Source organism: Salvelinus alpinus, chromosome 4 (genome assembly GCF_045679555.1).
Source record: "Salvelinus alpinus chromosome 4, SLU_Salpinus.1, whole genome shotgun sequence".
Lineage (NCBI taxonomy): Eukaryota > Metazoa > Chordata > Actinopteri > Salmoniformes > Salmonidae > Salvelinus > Salvelinus alpinus.
This window is the reverse complement of record NC_092089.1, coordinates 36,719,416-36,742,745: the sequence shown is the minus strand read 5'-3', so window position 1 is coordinate 36,742,745 and position 23,330 is coordinate 36,719,416. Positions and strand designations below refer to the sequence as shown.

Below are 23,330 nucleotides of genomic sequence, written 5' to 3'. Positions count from 1 at the left end.
ACATCGGTGTCTGCGGCGGGGCTGGTTTTCTTTTTGTAGTCCGTGATTGATTTTAGACCCTGCCTTTTACATTTTTTAGCAAGAGATAGCACTTGTATAGCCTAAGAAAGTAGCAGGAATGGGCAGAAAGTAGATTTGAATGCATTTTATTGAAGGGAAACAACAAGTCTTCAAATGAAATGTATTTATATAGCCTTTCGTACATCAGCTGATATCTCAAAGTGCTGTACAGAAACCCAGCCTAAAACCCCAATCAGCAAGCAATGCAGGTGTAGAAGCACGGTGGCTATGAAAACCCTAGAGAGGAACCAGGCTATGAGGGGTGGCCAGACCTCTTCTGGCTGTGCCGGGTGGAGATTATAACAGAACATGGCCAAGACGTTCAAATGTTCATAAATGACCAGCATGGTCAAATAATAATAATCACAGTAGTTGCCGAGGGTGCAACAGGTCAGCACCTCAGGAGTAAATGTCAGTTGGCTTTTCATAGCCGATCATTGAGAGTATCTCTACCGCTCCTGCTGTCTCTAGAGAGTTGAAAACAGCAGGTCTGGGACAGGTAGAACTTCCGGTGAACAGGTCAGGGTTCCATAGCTGCAGGCAGAACAGTTGAAACTGGAGCAGCAGCATGGCCAGGTGGACTGGGGACAGCAAGGAGTCATCATGTCAGGTGGTCCTGAGGCATGGTCCTAGGGCTCAGGTCCCCCGAGAGAGAGAGAGGGAGAGAGAGAAAGAAAGAAAGAAAGAAAGAAAGAGAGAAAGAGAGGGAGAATTAGAGAGAGCATACTTAAATTCACACAGGACACTGGAGAAATACTCCAGATATAACAGACTGACCCTAGCCCCCTGACACATAAACTACAGCAACATAAATACTGGAGGCTGAGACAGGAGGGGTCAGGAGACACTGTGGCTCCATCCGATGATAGCCCCCGGCAGGGCCAAACAGGCAGGATATAACCCCACCCACATTGCCAAAGCACAGCCCCCACACCACTAGAGGGATATCTTCAACCACCAACTTACCATCCTGAGAGAAGGCCGAGTATAGCCCACAAAGATATCCGCCACGGCACAACCCAAGGGGGGCGCCAACCCGAACAGGAAGATCACGTCAGTGACTCAACCCACTCAAGTGACGCACCCCTCCTAGGGACGAGCACCAGTAAGCCAGTGACTCAGCCCCTGTAATAGGCTTAGAGGCAGAGAATCCCAGTGGAGAGAGGGGAACCGGCCAGGCAGAGACAGCAAGGACGGTTCGTTGCTCCAGTGCCTTTCCATTCACCTTCACACTCCTGGGCCAGACTACACTCAATCATAGGACCTACTGAAGAGATGAGTCTTCAATAAAGACTTAAAGGTTGAGACCGAGTCTGCGTCTCTCACATGGGTAGGCAGACCATTCCATAAAAATTTAGCTCTATTGGAGAAAGCCCTGCCTCCAGCTGTTTGCTTAGAAATTCTAGGGACAATTAGGAGGCCTGCGTCTTGTGACCGTAGCGTACGTGTAGGTATGTACGGCAGGACCAAATCAGAAAGATAGGTAGGAGCAAGCCCATGTAATGCTTTGTAGGTTAGCAGTAAAACCTTGAAATCAGCCCTTGCCTTAACAGGAAGCCAGTGTAGGGAGGCTAGCACTGGAGTAATATTATCAAATCTGTTGGTTCTAGTCAGGATTCTAGCAGCCGTATTTAGCACTAACTGAAGTTTATTTAGTGCTTTATCCGGGTAGCCGGAAAGTAGAGCATTGCAGTAGTCTAACCTAGAAGTAACAAAAGCATGGATACATTTATCTGCATCAATTTTGGACAGAAAATGTCTGATCTTTGCAATGTTATGCAGATGGAAAAAAGCTGTCCTTGAAACAATCTTGATATGTTCGTCAAAAGAGAGATCAGGGTCCAGAGTAACGCCGAGGTCCTTCACAGTTTTATTTGAGACGACTGTACAACCATCAAGATAAATTGTCAGATTCAACAGAAGATCTCTTTGTTTCTTGGGACCTAGAACAAGCATCTCTGTTTTGTCCGAGTTTAAAAGTAGAAAGTTTGCAGCCATCCACTTCCTTTCGTCTGAAACACAGGCTTCCAGCGAGGGCAATTTTGGGGCTTCACCATGTTTCATTGAAATGTTCAGCTGTGTGTCATCCGCATAGCAGTGAAAGTTAACATTATGTTTTCGAATGACATCCCCAAGAGGTAAAATATATTGTGAAAACAATAGTGGTCCTAAAACGGAGCCTTGAGGAACACCAACATTTACAGTTGATTTGTCAGAGGACAAACCATCCACAGAGACAAATTGATATCTTTCCGACAGATAAGATCTAAACCAAGCCAGAACTTGTCCGTGTAGACCAATTTGGGTTTCCAATCTCTCCAAAAGAATGTGGTGATCGATGGTATCAAAAGCAGCACTAAGGTCTAGGAGCACGAGGACAGATGCAGAGCCTCGGTCTGACGCCATTAAAAGGTAATTTACCACCTTCACAAGTGCAGTCTCAGTGCTATGATTGGGTCTAAAACCAGACTGAAGCATTTCGTATACATTGTTTGTCTTCAGGAAGGCAGTGAGTTGCTGTGCAACAGCTTTTTCAAAAAAAATTGAGAGGAATGGGAGATTCGATATAGGCCGATAGTTTTTTATATTTTCTGGGTCAAGGTTTGGCTTTTTCAAGAGAGGCTTTATTACTGCCACTTTTAGTGAGTTTGGTACACATCCGATGGATAGAGAGCCGTTTATTATGTTCAACATAGGAGGGCCAAGCACAGGAAGCAGCTCTTTCAGTAGTTTAGTTGGAATAGGGTCCAGTATGCAGCTTGAAGGTTTAGAGGCCATGATTATTTTCATCATTGTGTCAAGAGATATAGTACTAAAACACTTGAGTGTCTCCCTTGATCCTAGGTCCTGACAGAGTTGTGCAGACTCAGGACAACTGAGCTTTGGAGGAATACGCAGATTTGAAGAGGAGTCCATAATTTGCTTTCTAATGATCATGATCTTTTCCTCAAAGAAGTTTATGAATGTATTACTGCTGAAGTGAAAGCTATCCTCTCTTGGGGAATGCTGCTTTTTAGTTAGCTTTGCGACAGTATCAAAAATACATTTTGGATTGTTCTTATTTTCCTCAATTAGGTTGGAAAAATAGAATGATCGAGCAGCACTTCGATACTGCACGGTACTGTCTTTCCAAGCTAGTCGGAAGACTTCCAGTTTGGTGTGGCGCCATTTCCGTTCCAATTTTCTGGAAGCTTGCTTTAGAGCTCGGGTATTTTCTGTATACCAGGGAGCTAGTTTCTTATGACAAATGTTTTTAGTTTTTAGGGGTGCAACTGCATCTAGGGTATTGCGCAAGGTTAAATTGAGTTCTTCAGTTAGGTGGTTAACTGATTTTTGTCCTCTGACGTCCTTGGGTAGGCAGAGGGAGTCTGGAAGGGCATCAAGGAATCTTTGGGTTGTCTGAGAATTTATAGCACGACTTTTGATGCTCCTTGGTTGGGGTCTGAGCAGATTATTTGTTGCGATTGCAAACGTAATAAAATGGTGGTCCGATAGTCCAGCATTATGAGGAAAAATATTAAGATCCACAACATTTATTCCATGGGACAAAACTAGGTCCAGAGTATGACTGTGGCAGTGAGTAGGTCCGGAGACATGTTGGACAAAACCCACTGAGTCGATGATGGCTCCGAAAGCCTTTTGGAGTGGGTCTGTGGACTTTTCCATGTGAATATTAAAGTCACCAAAAATGTGATTATTATCTGCTATGACTACAAGGTCCAATAGGAATTCAGGGAACTCAGTGAGGAATGCTATATATGGCCCAGGAGGCCTGTAAACAGTAGCTATAAAAAGTGATTGAGTAGGCTGCATAGATTTCATGACTAGAAGCTCAAAAGATGAAAACGTCTTTATTTTTTTGTAAATTGAAATTTGCTATCGTAAATGTTAGCAACACCGCCGCCTTTGCGGGATGCGCGGGGGATATGGTCACTAGTGTAACCAGGAGGTGAGGCCTCATTTAACACAGTAAATTCATCAGGCTTAAGCCATGTTTCAGTCAGGCCAATCACATCAAGAATATGATCAGTGATTAGTTCATTGACTATAACTTCCTTGGAAGTGAGGGATCTAACATTAATTAAGTAGCCCTATTTTGAGATGTGAGGTATCACGATCTCTTTCAATAATGGCAGGAATGGAGGAGGTCTTTATTCTAGTGAGATTGCTAAGGCCATGTTTAGTTTTGCCCAACCTAGGTCGAGGCACAGACATGGTCTCAATGGGGATAGCTGAGCTGACTACACTGACTGTGCTAGTGGCAGACTCCACTAAGCTGGCAGGCTGGCTAACAGCATGCTGCCTGGCCTGCACCCTATTTCATTGTGGAGCTAATAAACTTTTTTGTCAACAAAAAAAAACATTCTTGTTTCTCTTTGGGAGGTAAGAAACTAGAGTGGTGGTGGGGGTGAAGGCAAACTTTGATGAGAAGGCCTCTCTCCCCCTTGATGTGAGGAATGCAGGGGGGAGCTCAGGCTTGTTCTTTCTAACTGTGCCAACCATGGTGATCTTCCTCTTCAGGAGCTGCTGGCTGAGTTCATAAGAGGTGAAGATATTGTCACATGTAATATTGTGCCCCCTCAGTCCATCTGTCACATCAAGCACAACCCGCATCCCCTGGTTCTTCTCCGAGCCTCCACTGGTCGGCTTCCCTGTGTAGACTTGCATCTTCCAAGCGTAGCTGGATTGTGCGTCACAGGCCACCCATATCTTGATGCCATACTTTGCTGGCTTGCTGGGCATATACTGCCGGAAAGGACAGCGACCTTTTGATAAAAGAGATCACTATCAGTAATTAGTATCAGTATCACAGAATACAATCACATAAATCAATGATATTACAGCAATACATAATAAAATGAACAGTGAAAATCACTTACATTACAGATATGAAAATACAAGTTTACCTCTGAATGGAACCAGTGGCTCATCCACTGTTACTTCAGGCCCAGGTTTGTAGAGGTATGGCAGACGCTCCACCCACTTCTCCCAAACCTCTCTTATGGCCGCCAGTTTGTCTCTCACACGTCTTGCAGGTCTTGACTCATGGTTATCAAATCGTAGCATTCTTGAGAAAGTGTGAAAGACTTTCAGTGGCATCGTGGCATGGGAAATCACCCTTCCACTCTCTGCATCCCAGAGACGACATGTAGCCTCGCCTCAGGACCTACACACACCGCTAAGATTAGCAGCCCTATATAGGCACGCAGGTCAATCTCGTCCATCCTTTTCCAGTTGTCTCCATATTTATGGAAACCCTCCAAATTTGTCATCTCCAGGAGGATTTTTTCAATGGCCGGTGTGATGAACATGTAGAATGTTGAGGCGATGTTCTGGGCATGGGAAACTGCATGTCTTGTGGGCCCTGTGGTCCACAATGACATTTTGTGACATGACATCCTTATGACATTTTGTGCTGCCATCCTGCCCAGGTTGTCATATGGTGACAAGGACCATGTTATTTTGGTGTTCTTTGATAAAATTGCCTCTCTTTCAGATTGGGGGATTTCTTCTTCATCTGAAGATGATGCATCGTGCTCTGGGTTGTATTCTTCCTCATCTTCTTCAGACACCTCCTCCTCTTCTAAATCATTGTTCTCTTGTTCCTCCTGGACATCTGAAAAAATCTGATCTACGACCTGTTGGGCACTGAAACGTGCAGTCATGGCTTCAGCAAAGAGAGAACTGGGGGGACTGTCATCTGCACCACCTTTATAGCCTCTGACTGCATTCCCCATTAGTAAACAATGCTTTCAATACATTTTTATTTTGTCTGAAATGTTGTTTATTTTGTCAGATTTTATATTTATTTTGTCTGTGAATTTGAGTCATGTGTGGGGTCGTGGAGGGGAGATGCTGCACATGCCCAGTAAAGTTTTGTCTGAGTTCAATCAGTAGCACACATAATCTCAATATCTCGTGTGTGTGTGTGTGTGTGTGTGTGTGTGTGTGTGTGTGTGTGTGTGTGTGTGTGTGTGTGTGTGTGTGTGTGTGTGTGTGTGTGTGTGTGCGTGCGTGTGCGTGTGCGTGTGCGTGTGCGTGTGCGTGCGTGTGCGTGTGCGTGTGTGTGCGTGTGTGTGTGTGTCTTTGTGGTTTGTGTGGTGTGTAAATAATTTTATAACTGCCGGGTCTAAAATGACCCTAAGACAATCTTTGTACCCTGGTGGTGTACAGCTTACATGGGAATATGAACAAAGGCAATGTTTCACTTTTTCTAATGTTGGGGTCACTCTAGGAAAAGTCATCCAATTTCAAGTTGAAAAAATATCATTTAGGGGGTTTTCTCTGCTGTTAAACATAGTGGCGGGTCATGTTTTACCCTTAAGACAACACAAGGGTTATTACATTTATTTCTTGTACCACACTACCACCAGGTGGATACTAGTCAAACATCCTGCCCCAGAATTCACACGCGCCACATTCCGGGCAAGGGCCCTGTGTGCGAAGTGACAGGCTGTCCCCCCGTACTGCCCTTGGGCCCCGTGTGAGTTTGGGTATTGATTCTAAAAACGCCCCCCCTCCTGCACTACCTTCCCTTGGTTGTGGATATTGTGCCTTTTGGGTGTGGTTGTTGTTACATAATTAAGTAATTTACCACCTGGTCACCAGGCAAGACGAAACTCCACCCATGCAAAACCGTGTTAGGTCCTGTATTTTCAACCAGCAAATATCAGGAAATAACACTGATCAAATGTATTCACCCTTTTACAGTGTTAGTTTCATCAGCTGTACAATATGATACAAACTGAATTTTGACTGAACTGGTCCTTTAATCAACATAAATATCTTTGAAAAACAGAGCCTTAAAATTCCAAGCTTCACTACTGTATAACGTATTACTAAAGATGCTGCATGCATTGTAAAGAGTGCAAGATCTGACCATTGACCCCACTGTAGTAACCTACACGTCTATATCATTAATTTATCATAGTTTTCACATCAGCCATCTCACACGCACATGAAATGCAGCACCATCAGGCTAATGCGTGTGCTATTTCAGGTAGACAGGTTTTAGCTTGGTTCTATGTTGTTACAGCCTCTCCAGCCTCTCTAGCGTTCAACATCCTGTCAAAGCTAAACTAAGTGCAAATGGTTTTCTCTGAGCACTGTACTTCAGCCCATTACAACATTTCAGTAACCTGCAACTGTGATATGAGTGGGAAAAAAATAATAAATGTTTGGGCCTTTTAGAATAAGATCATAAATATGATTAAAGAGATGACTCTGGTATAACCTGTGTGTAGCTCCATTTGAAACTGTCAGTCTCAGCCCAACACATTATTTTGAAATGAGATAATCAACCAAGATCAATAACTTGCCAGTTCAACTCTGTATACTGTACTAACCAATCATATATCATGGATGCTCCCATGACAGACCAATCAGGGCCAGATGAGGTTAAGAGGAGGGACTGAGAAGAGAGAAGAGTTAACCACCCTTTCCCTTACCTAAACTGACACCCAGCCAACCCTGTCATTCAACAGCCAGGTCACAATGCGTATAGGGTCAACACTCTCCACAGTGGGTGGGTTGAGTCACTCGTGAACTGGTGAGTCTCTCCATCGCACTGAACACCTCTGCTTTACTACACTTTCCATCCCTGCATGGTCTCCCAAGCCATTCTGCTCAATTTTACACATTTTCTCTCTCTTTATTTATTTCTATCTTTCTTTCTTTCTCTCTCTCACTCACTCTTTCTCTCTAACTCGTTCTCTTCACTATCTCCTCTCTGTTGATCCTGTCATCTAGCTGGTGTCTCTGTGGTTTTTAGCTTCAAAAGGTTCCTCACATGCAACTCCTGTCTTTACATGTGAGTAGAGGAGAGGCCCTCTGGTTTTTCATGTGTTGTCAGAGGATGTTGAAGGTATGTCAGTGCGCACTAGGTTTTCCCCTTAGCTTTATGGGCTATTGAGGACATGTAGATTTGCTTGTGGTAATATTGAGGCCTGCATACTGTAGGCCTAATGTCTGTCTGTAGCCCGCTACTGTATGTGTGATATTCAGTAATCATATCGCCATCAGTTCCTGATTTATGAAGGTACTGTTCTATATGCGTATAGCCAGGGAAAATCTACTCATTCAACTTTGTGGATCGATTAGTTTGTATGGATGGTTGCATTGATAGTGGATCAAGCTGTTGTTAAAGGTTCTGCATGTAACATTTCTACCTGCAAATGTCAATAATAATAATGCATTTTACTTCTATAGCACATGTCAGTATCAGTAAAGGAACATACAGTCGTGGCTTAAATTATTAGCCCCCTGATAAAGATTAGCAAAAAAGACTATTAAATAAAGAGTTCAAGCTATGCTTAAAAGATTAGAACATGGTATTATTTTTACTAATACAATTGCTCAGAGAAAGATATTTTGTTTAAACAACTAATATTTTCTTTCTCAAAAAGATAGGGGTCATAATGATTGGCACCCCTGTTTTCAATACTCCGGCACCCTCCCTTTGTGAGGATAACGGCTCTGAGTGTTTTTCTAAAATGTTTTATGAGACTGGAGAACACATTGGGAGGGATCTTAGACAACTCCACCATACGGAATCTTTCCAGATCATTGATATCCTTCGTCTGTGCTTATGGAGTGAGGGCTCTCTTCAATTCAAACCACTGGTTTTCAATGGTGTTCAAGTCCGGAGACTGAGATGGCCATTGCAAAATTTTAATTTTGCGGTCAATTAACCATTTCTTTGTGGAATTTTATGTGTGCTTGGAGTTATTGTGCTATGGCTAGATGACATGAAAGTAGACATCTCTGGACACGCAAGAAGGATGTGATAAACAGAAAAGAACCGCATACCTACAGTAAAATATGGAGGTGGATCTTTAATGTTATGGGGCTATTTTGCTTCCACTGGTCCTGGGGCCCTTGTTAAGGTCAATGGCATCATGAAATTTACCCAGTACCAGGACATTTTACACAAAATCCAGGTTGCCTCTGACAGGAGGTTGAAACTTGGCCAGAGGTGAATTGTCCAGCAAGACAATAACTCCAATCCCACATCAAATTCCACAAAGAAATGGGTCATTGACCACAAAATCAACATTTTGCAATGACCACCTCAGACTTGAACACCATTGAAATCTGTGGTTTGAATTGAAGAGGGCCCTCACTCCATAAACGCAGACGAAGGATATCAATGATCTGGAAAGATTCTGTACGTAGGTGTTGTCTAAGATTCCTCCCAATGTGTTCTCCAATCTCATAAAACATTTTAGAAAAAGGTTCAGTGCCGTTATCCTCACAAAGGGAGGATAATACTTCTGATCCCTATCTTTTCAAGGGGGAAAGGTATTTATTGTTAAACAAAATCTCTTTCTGTGAGCAAAATTGTATTAGTAGAAAATAATATAATGTCCCCTTTTTGTCAGCATACAATATAGCTCAGTATTTGTATTATGTATTTTATACAGTATTTACTGCTCATCTTTTTCAAGGGTGACAATCATTTCTGTCATGACTTTATTTAAAAAAATGCACTCATACAATTCTCTAGTATACAGTAAATAGTCAAATTAATGTCAGTGAATACGTTCTATAAATTTGCACCCTATAAAGTATTACTGTACCAACAAAAATAGGGATAAAGTGATGCTGGAAATTGTACGATAACTGCTAATCTGTAGTTTCACTTTCGCATGAACTTCATTGCCCTTTTCGAGAAGGGTGGTCAATTTAATTTAATTAAATTAACTTAAAGCAGTTGCTTCTCAATAATAAGAAATTCGAAAATTTGATTGTGGGATCCCTCATGTTGTGTAGAGAAAGTTTAGCAAAAACATTTAAATCAGAATATGATGATTTCTATGATCTGTTTTGTCCCCACCACCAATAACCAGCGTTATTTAGCATTGAATGATTAGCCTTTGTGTGTGTGTCTTGGCAGGGAAAATGTATTCCACATTTGTGGACAATGTGAAGCCATTATGTGGTGCATAATGTGGGGGGGTGATGCAACGCAGACATGATGCAACATGGAGCCATGGTATATTGGCCATACACCATAAACCCATGAGGTGCCTTATTGCTATTATAAACTGTTTGCAAACGTAATTAGAACAGTCAAAATAAATATTTTGTCATATATACCACAGCTAAGGGCTGTTCTTGGGCATGAGAGATTAAGCATCAATTACAGTAACGATGACATTAAAGTACTGTCATTTCAGTACCGGTATGTCTACTCTCGATCTTATCGACTGTCGCCGTCGGCCGATAGAAATGGAGTTACTGTACTGAGCAGAGGTTACTGTGCCAAAGTGCTCCATGGGACAGTTCTCTCAGAGACAGGTCAGCTGGAGGAGCAGAACAGAGGATACACAACCACACATCACTGACCACTTGGATATTTTAATGAAGGGGGTTTTAATGTCGATTTTAAGCTGTTTTGCAGCAAGTCGGGTTTTTTTAGTATCTGTACTTCACTATTTATATTTTTGACTACTTTTACTTTTACTCCACTACAATCCTATGTACGGTTTACTCCCATACATTTTTCCTGACACCGAAAAGTACTCGTTATATTTCAAATGCTCAGGCGGAACAGCTATATGGTCCAATTCACGCATCTATTAATATAACACGTTGTCATTCCTACTGCCTCTGATCTGGCTGACTAAACGCAACTACTGCATGTGTAAATGATGTCTGTGTGTTGGAGCATGCCCCTGGCTGTCCGTAAATAAGAAAACCAAGAAATTCTTGCCACTTGGTTTGCTTAATAAAAGGAATTTTATGTACAGCATTTATTTTTACTTTTAACTTTCACTCAAGTTTAACAATTTAGTACTTTTTCCACCATTGTAATTAAGTACATTTAAAACCAGATACTTTTAGACTTTTACTCAAGTAGTATTTTACTGGATGGCTTTCACTTTTACTTTAGTCATTTTCTATTAATGTATCTTTACTTTTACTCAAGCATGACAATTGAGTACTTTTTCCACCACTGCTGTTTAGTAGGATTGTGCACAATATAGTACAGAACTGCGGTTAACCCACTTTTGTAAATAGATGTGACCCGTTTCTTTTCGACACAATCCTGTCATATCAAGACTCACTACTGCATGTTACAATAGCACAACTTGATTTATACCACATACTGCACACTGTTACAACTGTAGATGCCTATCTAAACCAAATTACAGTACACTATAGGTTATTGTTGATCAAACAAACTTGTCGTCTGTCTGTGAAGCCTGTGTGTACTGGCATTAGTCATAGTGTCATATTCTTAGGAGGTTTGTGGCTTCTGAGCGTATAGCTGAGAGATGAATTTCAAAGCTGACATGAAACAAAACATTTCCACACGTCAACCAGACATACAGCCTCCGCCACTTATTTTTACTACAGTGGTCAGATATAAGAAGTGTTAAAAACATCTGTGAAATATGCTGTACTTCATCAACCACAGAATTGACATAGACCTTTTAAGCCCCAGATTGCTAAACAAGGACTTCAGGGGAAATGGACTTAAAGATAATATCATGAATGGATATAATTTAATACAACATGTTCTTGAGATTCATTTCAGTTCATGCTGCAGACTATGAAATGCCACTCAATATTTATTGATATGTAACATAATCGACATATCAATTTCTCCTGTAATGTTGAACTTTTTAAGTCATTCTTGCATTGTGTCAGTCCCTTTCGGGCTATGAATTTCCAAAACCCTAGTAACCAACAACACGTTATCAACCTAACCTACGTCAGCAGGTGATATGATCTGCCCTCTGAGTTTCCAACCCCCTCTTCTCTCACCCCTGATAGCTTGAAAACATCCTAAACGTCTGGCATCGATGGAAAAACACTAAGAACCAGAGGCGTGGGATATAATCTATTTATCACAAACCCAATCTCTGCAATTTACCTATTTATACAAATACATTTTCCAACTTGCTATCTGACATTTTTTATTTCTCAGAAACATTACAAAAAAGGACCACATTTAGATAATTTCACTGTCTACTTTTTCCTATAGGTTGAATGGAGTTGTCTCAAACAGTTTCTAAACCATCTACTATTCACCTGCCCATCTCCTCTTCCCATCACACCTCCCTTCCTCCTCCAGACCTCTAAGATGATCCGAGTTCACAACACCCAGTACTCCCTCTTCCTGCGCCAGGCAGATGTCCTGCGTCGCTCGGGGACGCTGTGTGACGCTGTCATCTCAGTGGAGAGCCAGGTGTTCAGGGCCCATCGGCTGGTGCTGGCCTGCGCAAGCAAAACCCTGGAGCATCAGCTCACCCTGCAGGCTGCATACTCAGACCAGCCTGATCGCCTCGACCAACCTTACCACTGTAGTCTGGAGCTCCTTTCTTCACACACCTTCCAGCAGGTCCTGGACTTTGCATACACCGAGACCCTGGAGGTCCCTGTGGATGATCTGCCCCAGCTTCTGAGGGCCGCCAAGCTCCTGGAGATGCATTCCCTGGAGGAGCAGTGTCGCAGCCAGCTGAAGAGAAATCGGGGGTGCCTGACGAGAGAGAGAAGAGAGTTGAGAGAAATAAGAGTGAGAGGAACAAAAGAAACTAGAGAAATGACAGAAACGAGAGAACTTCAGATAACAGAGGAGAGAGATGAGAAAGAATCCCTGAAAGGAAGTCCCATTCCAGAAGAGGGGGATCCCCAGACAATTCCCTCCATTGATCTGGAGCCCCAGAGCAGCCCATTCACTGAGGACCCCACTCTTCCTGACACGAGGGATAACTCCTCTGGTTCATCACCCCCACAGAGAAAAAGGCCAAAGCCACTCACACCCACACTATTGACCACCACACCGCCTCCATCCAGAGACAGTGTCATCGCCACCACTGCTGCCACCATCCAACCCCCTCCCCCTCCTCCCCCAGCGGCGAGGGTCATGTGGCACCAAGTCAACACCCTGAGGAAGATGGCCTTGAACTATAACGACATCCTAGCAGCCAGTTCCTCTTCCCTTCACCCCTCACAGCACCTGGTGACATACCCCTTCCACCTCTCCACTCCCCACATGTACCCCCTGCTAACGTCCTCCATCCCGCCCCAGGTCCACAGCGCCGTCCTGGGCTACCCGGGTATCCTGCATCCATACCACCACCCCCTGCTCTCTGGGTCTCGGGAGCTGGGGGACATCCTGACGCAAGGTTTACTGGGGAAAAGAGACCCGATGGATAAAGTGTTGATAGGTGGAGCACCAGGGGAAGGGCAAAGGTAAGACCACTCTGGAGGGGTTTTATACTACAGACGTTTTGGTCTTCATTCTTCTCCTTCTTTCCCTGTTCTCATTTCTACAATATAGGTCAGAATATCCCTAATTTGCTTACATTAAGTAGCACATATCGACACAGCTATCTGACTCATTGTTGTTTGGGTGGATCTGAGTGAAAGTTCTAGTCTCCTGTTCTTTCCTACAAGCAGAGTTTCCCCTGTCTCCAGTTAACACTCTCCTGTCTGTCATATTCACATGATGTATATTATGGATGTAGATGGTCATTCATATTAGCTGTGTCCAAACCACAGAACAGCTGCTGAAGTCATGTTATGTGGTCTGTCCCTTGATGGTGGCATTACACACTATTTGGTTTATGGTTTTACAGTGAAGCTACTTCCTCTTTTCTAATGCAGAGACATGATGTACAGTATGGTGTAATTGAAAGGCTCTATAAAGCAGTTTTCTGCATAGTATCTAAAGGGGGAGCCCCCTTAGTTTCTCCCCTCCCTTGCAAATATCAACCATGAAAGACATTCAGATCCACTATAGATCGGTTACAAACTGTTTCAGTCCTGGTATAAGGTCCCCATAATACACATTACACACACACACATTACACACACATTACACACACACACACCACACACACACACACACACACACACACACACACACACACACACACACACACACACACACAGTAGTCTTAAAACTGTGTTTATGTGATCCTGTTTCAGTGTGGAAACTATCGGTCGTCAACATCTCTCTGACTTCCTCCTCCCTCCTGTTGCTGATCTCTGAGGTTTTTCTGATATCTCTGGCCATTTCATTTAGGTGGCGTAGAAAACCATCAAGCAGACTTTGTAGCAGATTTGTCACTTGTTTATTTTGTGGGTTTTAGGGCCATAAAGAGCGTTACCACTTTTCCTTTAATCTCTGAAAAATCATTCACCTATGTTTTTTCAGTCTAGCTAACAAAGTGCGTCAGATACTGTGGAAAGTCCCTTTTCTATGTGACACTAAACATACAGTACCATTGTAACGCCTGGCCTCTTCCTCAGAACCCCAACCTACGACAGTTGGGTGCTTACATTTGACATCAATAGACAGGTACATATAGCCTGTGGTTGGAGAGGCAGGGGAGAAGGACAGGATGTCTAAAGATGGTGTGCAAATCAATCTGCTTTGGCATGACACTCATTGCAACACATCAACTGGGTTATCTAATAGTGGTTCGGTGACCACCATGCTCACGTGTTTGCCTTACAATAGTTACATTGACTCTTGTCCTTTAAATAAAGTTTTATTTTAAACCTGTCTTCTATGGGGCCAGATACTCCCAGGAGCGTCCAGGAAGAACCCAGGACTGTCAGCACTGCAGCAAGGTCCTCCTGGGCAGCTCATGGCTGCAGGCCTCAACCACCAACCCCTCAGGTACTGTAATGTCACAACATTCACTCAGTGCTTTTTCACTAGACCTCTAACTGGGGTACATTGCAAAAAGCATAATCTCAAAATGTGAATATTGTATTGGGAGCTGTACAGAACTAAGACGTGACTGTATTCTTAATATTCTAATGGATACATTGCAGTGACATTTCTAACAAAGTGTGACCCTTAACCTCTATCATCATAGGGACAGAGCATATAGGAAACATGAGAGAGAGAGAGGAGTGCCTGAGGGAGAACGAGAGAGAGAGAGAGTAAGAGAGTGCGAAAGAGAGAGTGGGGGAGATAAAGGAGAGAGAAAGAGAGAGAAAGAGAGAGAGAGAAGCGTGTCTTAGGGAGAACGAGAGAGAAAGAGAGTGAAAGAGTGAGAGAGTGAGAGTGGGGGAGAGAGAAAGTAAGAGAGAGGGTGAACGTGAGAGAGAGAGAAACAGACAGACAGACAGACAGACAGACAGACAGACAGACAGACAGACAGACAGACAGACAGACAGACAGACAGACAGACAGACAGACAGACAGACAGACAGACAGACAGACAGACAGACAGACAGACAGACAGACAGACAGACAGACAGACAGACAGACAGACAGACAGACAGACAGACAGACAGACAGACAGACAGACAGACAGACAGACAGACAGACAGACAGACAGACAGAGTGAGTGAGTGAGTGAGTTGTGGCTTTGTGCTGGCGGTGCAGCAGTGCGGTAAGCTGGCAGAACAAACAGTACGTTCTGCAATGTGCTGGTGGTTTTGATACAATGCCAAAGGCAAAAAAGCTTACATCTTTTTTTCACTCTATGTAGGGTGGTCAAATCAGCCTTACATCTTTACAGTCTGTGTTTGTGTGATGGGGTTAGCACTGTCACTCGCTCGTTACAGTACGACTGAGAGACGGTATTCATGTGACTCAAGATTATCTCCACTGATTGTCTCCACCAAATTGAATGGACAGCCAAGAGTAACACATTTAGTTGAATAATGAGCGTTTCACTGACTTCAACTGGTCACTTTTATCAGGCTTGATCATTTTAGTCCCCATTAGTGGGATACTTACAAGCTTAGACATCAGAGGTTTGTGTGTTCTAAGCGAGAGGCCAAGGAAGGTTTGGGCAGGAAGCTAATTGAGAACAGGCTGAATTGTAGCGAGAGAGGAGTGAACACTTTATTGTGGTCTTGGTCCTTGCTCTCCCGCACCTCTCTCTCTCTCTCGCTCCCTCTCTCCCTCTCTCATCATCTCAATCTCCCTCTCCACCCCCCCACCCCCCCCCCTCCCCACCCCTATTCAGCATCCTGTATGTGTTCTACAGGGCCCCATAGTAACTGTGTAAAACAGTATCACTAACTGCCACCAAAGGGCTAGAGAGATGACAGCTCTACTTCAGAATCACACCTCGGTCAGATTATAGAGAAATACAAAGGTACACAATGAGAGGAAACCAAGGTTCTTCTTGTCAATTTGAACCTCGTGAAAGGATGTGGTGTATTTATAGAACTCTTTCTTGTAAAAGGAGGTCTTAGGTATCCTTATCTAGGTGTGTGACAAACACAATTAGGCTACATAACAGTTGTATAATACCATTTCATACAATACCCACTGTAATAAAATAAAAAAGGAATCTTTGAATGTATCTTCACAAATGAAGACAACAAAAAATATTGAGTGAAGAAGGTTGCTGCTATGACAACAGTGAGACTTTACAGTCATGAGTGTGACCCAAGTCCTACAGAGAATCCATCGGCATGCAATGTGGCTGAGCTCACATCACCCTTTAGTGCTATTAGTAGGTCATCACTCTGGCCTGACACTATTGTTTAATTGGGTAATGGTCACCAATGATTGTGCTGATAAATATAGACATGTGAGAAAACAATTAACCCATACTCTCAATTATACAGGCTGCAGTGGGGAGCACAGGGGGAAAGTCAGGTGCCGAAACACATTACAGTATAGAAATGGAGCTAAGCTAGGTTTATTAATACTGATGTCCATTGGACGGTTCTGTCTGTATACACATAATGTATATTCATGTAAAGTTAACTATAACTAATTATAAGTTACTCATCACAAGATATTAAATGAGAGAAGGAATTTACATGACATGGAATGATTACAATTCTACCCCCACCCCTCTTGTTGCTCTCTCCTCCCCAGGCTCAGGTGAGACTTCTCTGGGGTGTAAGTACTGTGATCGTGGCTTCAGGGTGGAACGGTCACTGCCGTCCCACCGGCGAGATCAGGGAGGAGAGAAGCCCTACCAGTGTAAACGCTGCTCCAAGAGGTTCAGCCTCAAACACCAACTGGATACACACCACCGGGTACACACAGGTATTATATCCCCCTGTGTGTGTGTGTGTGTGTGTGTGTGTGTGTGTGTGTGTGTGTGTGTGTGTGTGTGTGTGTGCGTGCGTGCGTGCGTGCGTGCGTGCGTGCGTGCGTGCGTGCGTGCGTGCGTGCGTGCGTGCGTGCGTGCGTGCGTGCGTGCGTGCGTGCGTGCGTGCGTGCGTGCGTGTGTGTGGTTGGGGGTGTGGGTGTAGGTGTGGGTCTGTGTTTCAATGTGTCAGTTATTGTGTATGTGCTTGCCTGCTCACTCTCAATGTCAACCCCAGGAGAGAAGCCGTTTGAGTGCCGTCTGTGTGGCCAGCGGTCAAGGGACTACTCAGCCATGATCAAGCACCTGCGGACCCACGGCGGGGCCACACCCTACCAGTGTACTGCCTGCCTGGAGTTCTGTAGCAGCCTGGCTGCCATGCAGAAACACCTGAAGAACCACCCGCTGCAGGACTTCCCCCCAGACTGGACCATCAGCAGCACTTACCTGTACACATGCCATACCTGAGCTAGCTTGAAGGCAAATGTAATGTCAACAGAGAATCATTTTACTACCAAACAACTACATCTCAGGGAAACTAACTCATAGAATGTACTGTACATACATGGTAACAAGAAACCAGTTACCGTAGCATTTATCCATGTACTCCAAAACTGTATGGAGTACGTCAATGCATATTTCCACCACTAGAAGGACACTGGGTCTCAGAAAAGAATGTAAAACATGTCTAGCACCAGCAGCATTATCATTATCAAGCAAAGTATTATTACCATTCTATCATGGCTGCAGCTGAAGAGTCAGTCACTTACAAGAGACAAGGAAAGGAAACATCAAGACTATTTAGAGGCAGAAAAAATGTGTCCTTGTTTCATATGAATGTGTCCATCTATGTCTGGCCGTTATCTCTCTCAAGAAGACTTGGAGCAATCGTTTTGTGCGCAAATTCTTGATTTTCATTTATCCATGTGTGTTTAGTACATTTAGATGTTGTTTGATTCATATGTACAGTGCCTTTAGAGTCTGCACCTCCTGGATTTTTTTCCCATGTTCTTTTGCGTTTCAAAGTGGGATAGAAATATATATTTTTATAATTCATCTACACAAAATACTCCCTAATGTCAAAGTGAAAAGAAAATTCTACACGTTTTTACAAATGAATAACAATTAAATGACTAAATGACTAAACAATGATCTGGGAGAATCTAAAAAAGTTAACAGGGAAAGACCATAATAACATTGCAAAAAGACTAGAAATCATGGTGAATTACAATCTAACACAGGATGCAGTCGAAATAGCAATAGCCTTCAATTCCTACTTTATTGACTCTGTCAGGGTACTGACACAGAACCCCTCCACTGGTTTCTTGGGCTCAGTGCTAGTGAATGACGCTCAACCTGTCTTCATCATAAGGGAGGTTTCTGAGTCAAAGGTGAACAAGGTGATTAGCTCACTAAAGAACTCTAAAGCCAAAGATGTGTTTGGGCTGGACTACCTTTCTTAAAAACTACAAAGAGTCACTCATTGGCCCCATTACTAAGGTCACCAACACATCTATTGGTCTCGGGGTGTTTCCAAGAGTATGGAAGTCGGCCATAATAACGGCCATCTTTAAATCGGGCGACCCTGCTGACGTGAGTAACTACAGGCCCATTAGTATACTACCTGTGGTGTCAAAGGTTGTTGAAAAATGTGTAGCAGAACAACTGATTGCCCACCTCAACAACAGCCCCTTCACATTACACTCCATGCAGTTTGGCTTCAGAGCTAAACACTCCACAGAAACGGCCAACTGCTTTCTTCTGGAAAATGTGAAGTCCAAGATGGACAAAGGGGGCGTTGTTGGGGCTGTGTTTCTGGACCTAAGGAAGGCTTTTGATACTGTTAACCATGAGATTCTCATCCCAAAATTGTCCAAGTTCAATTTTTCCCCCGATGCATTGAGATGGATGAAATCATACCTTGAAGGCAGAACTCAGTGTGTCAGAGTGAGCAATGAGCTGTCGCCCACTCTTAGCTATGATGTGGGAGTGCCCCAAGGGTCAATACTGCGGCCCCTCCTGTTCAGCCTGTACATTAAGGATCTGCCTTCTGTCTGTACTGGGTCTGAAGTTCAAATGTATGCAGATGATACAGTGATATATGTGCATGCAAAGAGCAAACAACAAGCTGCACAAGAACTCACTACTGTAATGGTCCAGGTTACAAAGTGGCTCAGTGACTCGTGTTTGTGAAAAAAATGTTCTTCACAAAGAGGGCAACAGATGCTACTGAGCCAGATGTCTATGTGTCAGGGGAGAAGCTCCAGGTGGTATCTGATTTTAAGTACCTTGGCATCATACTTGATTCCAACCTCTCTTTTAAAAAGCATGTGAAAAAGGTAATTCAGATAACCAAATTCAACCTAGCTAATTTCCGATTTATACAAAATTGTTTGACTACAGAGGTAGCAAAACTGTACAAAAATCTATGATACTCCCCCACTTAACATACTGCTTGACTAGTTGGGCCCAAGCTTGCTGTACAACATTAAAACCTATTCAGTCTGTCTACAAACAGGCTCTCAAAGTGCTTGATAGCCATCATCACTGTTACATCCTCAGAAAACATGAGCTCCTGAGTTGGGAAAATCTTGTGCAATACACCGACGCATGTCTTGTATTCAAGATCCTAAATGGCCTGGCTCCCTCTCCACTCAGTATTTTTGTTAAACAGAAAACCCAAACATATGGCAGCAGATCCACAAGGTCTGCCATGAGAGGTGACTGCATAGTTCCCTTAAGGAAAAGCACCTTTAGTAAATCTACTTTCTCTGTGAGAGCTTCCCATGTCTGGAATACACTGCCATCAGACACACATAACTGCACCACATATCACACTTTCACAAAATGCATGAAGACATGGCTAAAGGTCAATCAGATTTGTGAACATAATCCCTAGCTGTGTATTGCCGCTTTCCATGTTGTCTGTTGTCTGTAGCTTGTGAGGTGTGGAAACACTTTGTTGCTTTTATGAATTTTGTCTTACTGCTTTTTGTTCTATGTTGCTCTGTCTGTATGCTACGTCTTGCTTGTTCTATGTTGCTCTGTCTGTATGCTATGTCTTGCTTGTCCTATGTTGCTCTGTCTGTATGCTATGTCTTGCTTGTCCTATGTTGCTCTGTCTGTATGCTATGTCTTGCTTGTCCTATGTTGCTCTGCGTGTGCTCACTGCTCAATGATTGTCTATATTGTAATTGTTTTTAATAACCTGCCCAGGGACTGTGGTTGAAAATTAGCCGTCACTTTTACTGAAACGTTGATTAATGTGCACTGTCCCTGTAAAAATAAAAATAAACTCAAACTCAAACTCAAATATAGTAGCTGCAGAAGTACTCACACCCTTTGTTTAGCAAAGCCTAAATTAAGTAAAATGTGTCTTAATAAATCACATAAGTTATATGGACTCCCTCTGTGTGAAATAACAGGGGTTGACATGATTTTTTAATGACTACCCCTTCCTCTGTCATCCATACATACAACATATGTAAGGTCCCTCAGCCAAGTATTGAATTTCAAACAGATTCAACTACAAAGACCAGGGAGCTTTTTGAAAGCCTCATAAAGAAGACCAGTGATTGGTAGATGGGTAACAATAACAAATCAGACATTGAATATATCTTTAAGCATGGTCAAATTAATAATTATGCTGTGGATTATGTATTAAACCACCCAGACACATCAAAGATGCAGTCGTCCTTCTGATCTGAGCTGCAGGACATTAAGGAAACTGCTCAGGGATGTTATTAGGAAACCATTGGGGATTTTAAAACAACTACAGAGTTCAATGGTTGTGATGGGAGAAAACTGAGGATGAATCAACAGCATTGTAGTGACTCCACAAGAATGACCTAAATGACAGAGTGAAAACAAGAATACAAATATACAGAATACAAATAATCCAAAACATACATAAAGTCACTAAAGTAATACTGGAACAACAAAAACATGGCAAAGGAATACACTTTTTGGCCTAAATGCAAAGCCTTATAATCATCTAATCAAGGTATATTAGTGTTTAATTTTTTATTAATACAAAAATACAAAAATCTTCCACTTTGATATTAGAGTATTTTGTGGAGGCCATTGACCTAAAAAATACAATTAAATACATTTTAATCCCACTTTGTAACACAATAAAATGTGAAGAAATTCAAGGGGGTGGAGACTTTTTATAGGTGCTGATTATGTGCTTTAGCATGTTGCTATTTTAATGATAGTATTGTTATAATCAATGTACTCATTTGGCAGATGGCCTGTTTTTGTACTGTTTGTAGATCCTCACACAGTCACACCCAACCACAAAGAAACAGTAGCCTGTCAAACATTTATGATATGAGATCATTGATTTGCTCTGAACCTGAGTATGAATGCATTTTGGCATAAATTACACAGCAGCTGGCATGCAGAGTGTATTTGCAATTAGTATCTTTTCAGAGAATAAATGTTTTAAATAAATATTTATTTTGACAGGTTGTGTCAGTGTTCTACCATTTTACATACAGTACCTTTTTTTTACATAAAAAAACAATGTCTAACATCTCATTCATCTGGTCTAAGCAATCCTCATAATTTATCTGAACTATCTGAAAAGATATCTGAAAAGCAGCATTCACTAAGGCAGCACTTTAAACAATCAACGCCACGGTCAGTCTTAAATAATAAGGAATGAACAAATAAATGAATGTTCTACATTTAAAATTACAGTTGCTTATTATCTTAAGTTAAAATAGCTTAGTTGATTATAATAGTTTATGTGGAAGCATGAGAGCACCTGATATATATCCCTCTCCCTCTGCTGGCCTTGGAGGGTGCGTAGAGCGTACACTCCACCAGAACGTTAAGCTGCTGGGTCTCGCGGGCGCTGCAGTGGGGTGGAGTGGAACCGACGCAGGTCCACCCGGAAGGAGCCCTTCTCTAGGGTCATGCATGGCTCACATCAAGCCCCCCACTCTATCAATTCAATTTAAGGGCTTTATTAGCATGGGGAACATATGTTAACATTGCCAAAGCAAGTGAAGTAGATAAACAAAAGTCTCTGTATCTATGTAGGAGATATTTGCTTGGCACATCATACTTGGGAGAGGAATATAGTCAGTCCAGACATTGCATCTGGACATTTTTGCAAATAAGCCTCTGAATACTTTCTGCTGCATAGCCATCCATGGCACTTAATAAAGTTATACATAATTTGAACTACATTTTTCTAACTACCAAATTCTGCCACAAGAGGTCACTATGAGCCAAAACTTGCGTCTGTTACTTATGGTTGTTCATAATAACCGGTCTCTTGTAACCACTGGTCCTTAAGAGTCTAAGTAACATAATTAAAAACAAAATCCCCATCAAAATCAGTCAGTTTAAACTAGAGATTCGTTTTATTTTTTGGGCTGCGTCTCAAACAACCGCATCGGCCTATGTTGCCTTCGGCATCTGTGATAGAAGGTGGCCAAGCTACAGTGCTGTTTGTCAGACCATGAGACATCCCGAAAATCGGTCTTCTCACTAAAACCTCTGTTGCATCGGAATGGTTTGGGCTACAAACTAATATGACCAGTGACCACTCTATGGAAAGGGGAGAGTCTCATGAACACGTTTTGCTCTTTGGCCAACACAAGTGTCAAGGGACTTGTCTGAAGGTAACCCATACAAATGAGTGGAAGTATGGAGTTAGTTTTGTGCCAACAAAAGTAAGGGGTTAAATATGAGTAAAATATATATATTTCCTGAGCTTTTTAAAGTCCAATACCTTATTCCTCATGATTTATTTTTTGACTGGTCTTTTTTGCCATTTATGATTGCGTTATTCAATGTGTTTCTATGCGATATAGTAGTAACGGCCAAATGCAATATTTTATCAAATACATGATATATATTTTTTTGATACCGAAAGGGGTCCAAACATTCAAAATCAAAAACAATTCCATATTTTTAGACTTTTTGTCACACCCTGGCCTTAGTATTCTTTGTTTTCTTTATTATTTTAGTTAGGTCAGGGTGTGACATGGGGAATGTATGTGTTTTTTGTCTGTGTCTATGTGTAGTGTTTGTGTCAGCACTATTGGTAGATATAGCTTCACGGTCGTCAGTTTGTTATTTTGTTAGTTTGTGTCTAGTGTTTGGTTCGTGTGGTTTTTCCTGTCTTCTAAATAAAGAGAAGATGTATTTTGCACACGCCGCGCCTTGGTCCTCTCTCTCTCCCATTGACTATCGTGACAGAATTACCCACCAGAATCGGACCAAGCG

General features: G+C 42.5%; 1 protein-coding gene across 1 annotated transcript; it reads left to right on the top strand.

The window, feature by feature from the left end:
• The first annotated feature begins 7,547 nt into the window (after window positions 1-7,547).
• LOC139572388 (zinc finger and BTB domain-containing protein 16-like) lies at window positions 7,548-21,554 on the top strand. Its single transcript, XM_071395134.1, has 5 exons — window positions 7,548-7,609; window positions 12,053-13,263; window positions 14,598-14,698; window positions 16,871-17,044; window positions 17,326-21,554. The coding sequence occupies exons 2-5, from the start codon at window positions 12,152-12,154 to the stop codon at window positions 17,553-17,555; spliced, it is 1,617 nt and encodes a 538-aa protein (XP_071251235.1). The 5' UTR covers window positions 7,548-7,609; window positions 12,053-12,151; the 3' UTR covers window positions 17,556-21,554.
• Window positions 21,555-23,330: the final 1,776 nt, after the last annotated feature.

Coding starts and splice junctions, on each gene's coding strand:
- LOC139572388 (XM_071395134.1), top strand. CDS start 12,152: ATGATCCGAGTTCACAACACCCAGTACTCCCTCTTCCTGCGCCAGGCA. Junction 13,264..14,597: donor GCACCAGGGGAAGGGCAAAG/GTAAGACCACTC, acceptor CTATGGGGCCAG/ATACTCCCAGGAGCGTCCAG. Junction 17,045..17,325: donor ACACCACCGGGTACACACAG/GTATTATATCCC, acceptor TGTCAACCCCAG/GAGAGAAGCCGTTTGAGTGC.